The sequence below is a fragment of the Gekko japonicus genome, unplaced genomic scaffold, assembly GCF_001447785.1.
Source record: "Gekko japonicus isolate JY-2015 unplaced genomic scaffold, Gekko_japonicus_V1.1 scaffold901, whole genome shotgun sequence".
Taxonomy (NCBI): Eukaryota; Metazoa; Chordata; class Lepidosauria; order Squamata; family Gekkonidae; genus Gekko; species Gekko japonicus.
Window position 1 is genome coordinate 565,653 of NW_015173701.1, and position 2,774 is coordinate 568,426.

Sequence of the window (2,774 nt, forward strand, 5' to 3'; positions counted from 1 at the left end):
GAACGGTCCGCCGCCTCCTCCCCCAACCCATGGCCCACCCACCCATCCTCCCTTTCTAGGGCCCGTTGTCTTCCTCCTCAACGGGTTTTACAGCTAGTGTAAAATATATTACTATAGGACATAAAATTGTAACATTTGATTATATTTGTGAAATGAAAAATTAAACATCTCTGTATTTTAATATAATAATTATAAATATGCCCAAATGTTTGTTCGTTTAATTTATATCCCGCCCTCCCTGCCGAAGCAGGCTCAGGGCGGCTTACATAGAGTTTTATAAACAGATAAAACAGAAAATTAGATAAAAATGTACATATAAATACAAATATAAAACCACTACATTAAGTGCTAGTACATATCATACAGTGATGGTGAGACGTCAGTAGCATAAAGGTACAGTTGGCAGGCATCTCAGTTTGAGTCATATTGGCAAATACAGGCTTTCGATGGTGGTATTAGTGTTGGGGCCAGGGCCTCAGTTGGTTAAGTGTGGCTCACTAATCAAAGGCCTGGTGGAAGAGCCCCATTTTGCAGGCTCTGTGGAACTGTAAGAGGTCCCGGAGGACCCTGGTGTCTTCTGGGAGCTTGTTCCACCAGTACGGAGCTGCCACTGAGAAGGCCCTGGCCCTTGTCGCAGCCAACCTGGCTTCTCTGGGACCTGGAATGGCCAAACATATTTTGGGAGCCTGATCGTAGTGCTCTCTGGGGAACACATGGGGAAAGGCAGTCCCTCAAGTATGTAGGCCCCTGACCATAAAGGGCTTTAAAGGCAACAACCAGCACCTTGCATCGAGTTTGATAGGCTATAGGCAGCCACTGGAGTGCTTTAAGTGCAGGCTGGATGTACTCCCACATGGGAAGACCCAACAACAGCCTAGCCGCCGCATTCACACCAGCTGCAGTTCCCAGATTTGAGACAAGGGCAGCCCCATGTAAAGAGCATTACAGTTATCCAATCTCGAGGTGACCATCGCGTGGATCACTGTTGCCAAGTCATTGCATTTGAGGAAAGGAACCAACTGCTTAGTCAGCCGAAGATGATAAATGCTGACTTTGCAATGGCTACTACCTGGGCCTCCATTGTTAAGGAGGCATCCAAGAGCACTTCCAGACTCCTAACCTCTGGTTCTGGCACCAACGGCGCCCCATCATATGTCAGGAGTGGGATCCCTACCCTCGGACTGCTCCGACTCATGCAGAGGACCTCTGTCTTCGTCGGATTCAATTTCAGTCTGCTCAGTCTAAGCCAGCCAGCCACAGCTTGTAATGCCAGGTCCAGATCTTCCGGGCTAGAGTCAGACTGGCTGCCCAACAACAGACAGAGCTGGGTGTCGTCCGCGTATCGGTAGACATCCCAGCCCATGTTAATGGGTAGAATGACAAGGGCTGTATCCTAATGTACGTAAGGATAGATTAAGGTTTGCTAATTGGGAAAATAGGAAAAATAAATTGAAAATAGAAACCATCAAGAAAATAGAAACCATCAAGGACTGCAGTTGTAAACAAGAGGAAGGTTTTTACCCCTTCGTGTGCAGTAAGCATTGTGACAGATTTGAGTCCAGTTGCACCTTAGAGGAAGCTCCTACCCCGAAAATCTTGTTGGTCTCCACGGTGCTACTGGACTCAAATCTAGCTATTCTACTGCAGACCAACTCAGCTACCCATTGTAATGGAGCATTTTAATTAGTAATAAATGTGGATATTCAGTTAAACTTAATAACATTGCACTTTTAAACAGCTTATCATTCACAGGCTGTAATCTTGTTCATATTTGGGAGTGAGCTGCACTGAACTTAGTGTGACTTGCTTTGAGTAAACATATAAACGATTAGGCTGAAAGTGTCCTTACAGTATTATCATGAGCATAGTTTCACCCTTCTAAGCCCACTGACTTCAGTGGACTTAGAAGGGTATAACTGTGGTCAGGACTGCAGTCTTGACTGCCAGATAGCCCCTCCTAGGGCACTCCCCCTCTTCTCTCTTTCAAGCCTTTCTTCCCTTTTATTGTCAGGCTTCCATCCCTACTTCCTCCTCCTCTTTCTTGTTTCTAGGGGGAGGTGAGTCCCCCTTCCCCATTGTCTCCCAGAGCCATATTTAGTTCCGTACTGTGCCACATTTGGCTCCTGAGCCATAAGTTGCTGACCTCTTGTGAGAGTGAATGACTGACTTGAAGTGTCTCAGTAAGTTTCATGACCACTGAGGGTTATGACTGGAGAGATGTGGTTGCAGGTCTAACACTGTGTCACACTGGAAGTTGTTGATCTTTGATATGTGAGAGTGGAGACAACTCACTCTTCATTCCTGGGTTGGTTATCACAGAATTGCAGATCTGCACTTTGAAAAGCATATGAGAGTGCAGAAGACAGATCAGATTAGGTGGTCATTCTCCAAGTTTCCAAGAATCCAAGTTTCAACCACCATCAGGATACTAAAGGATTATTTAAAATGTAGAATGCTTTCAAGAGCACCCCAATAGGAAGTCAGGGCTAGTGTTCAGGCTCAAGCTATTGTTGCATGGGCTCTGCAACTGAAAACATCTCTAGGATGGAAAGTATTCACCATGTAGGATTTGTACTTTTCTCTTCCTGTAGATACAGAAGAAGTTGAACAAGGCTTTGGATGATGTGGTTTCTTTTTTGCCTTTTCTGAACTCTGGAAAGCCATATGTCCTAACACTGCCTGCCAAAGGCCTGAGTCAACCAGAAGTATTACAGAAGTTGAAGGAGTACAGCTCAGCTGGTACGTCTGAGAGAGTGCTGGTATCATTAACGTGT

General features: G+C 45.5%; 1 protein-coding gene across 1 annotated transcript in view; it reads left to right on the forward strand.

Annotated features, from left to right (window-relative positions):
* Positions 1–2,774, forward strand: part of SGPL1 (sphingosine-1-phosphate lyase 1) — a 79,669-nt gene that overhangs the window by 39,518 nt on the left and 37,377 nt on the right. Inside the window, exon 5 of the mRNA XM_015423242.1 lies at positions 2,592–2,739. Coding sequence (XP_015278728.1) covers positions 2,592–2,739 — 148 coding nt within the window. The remainder of the gene's footprint in view (positions 1–2,591; positions 2,740–2,774) is intronic.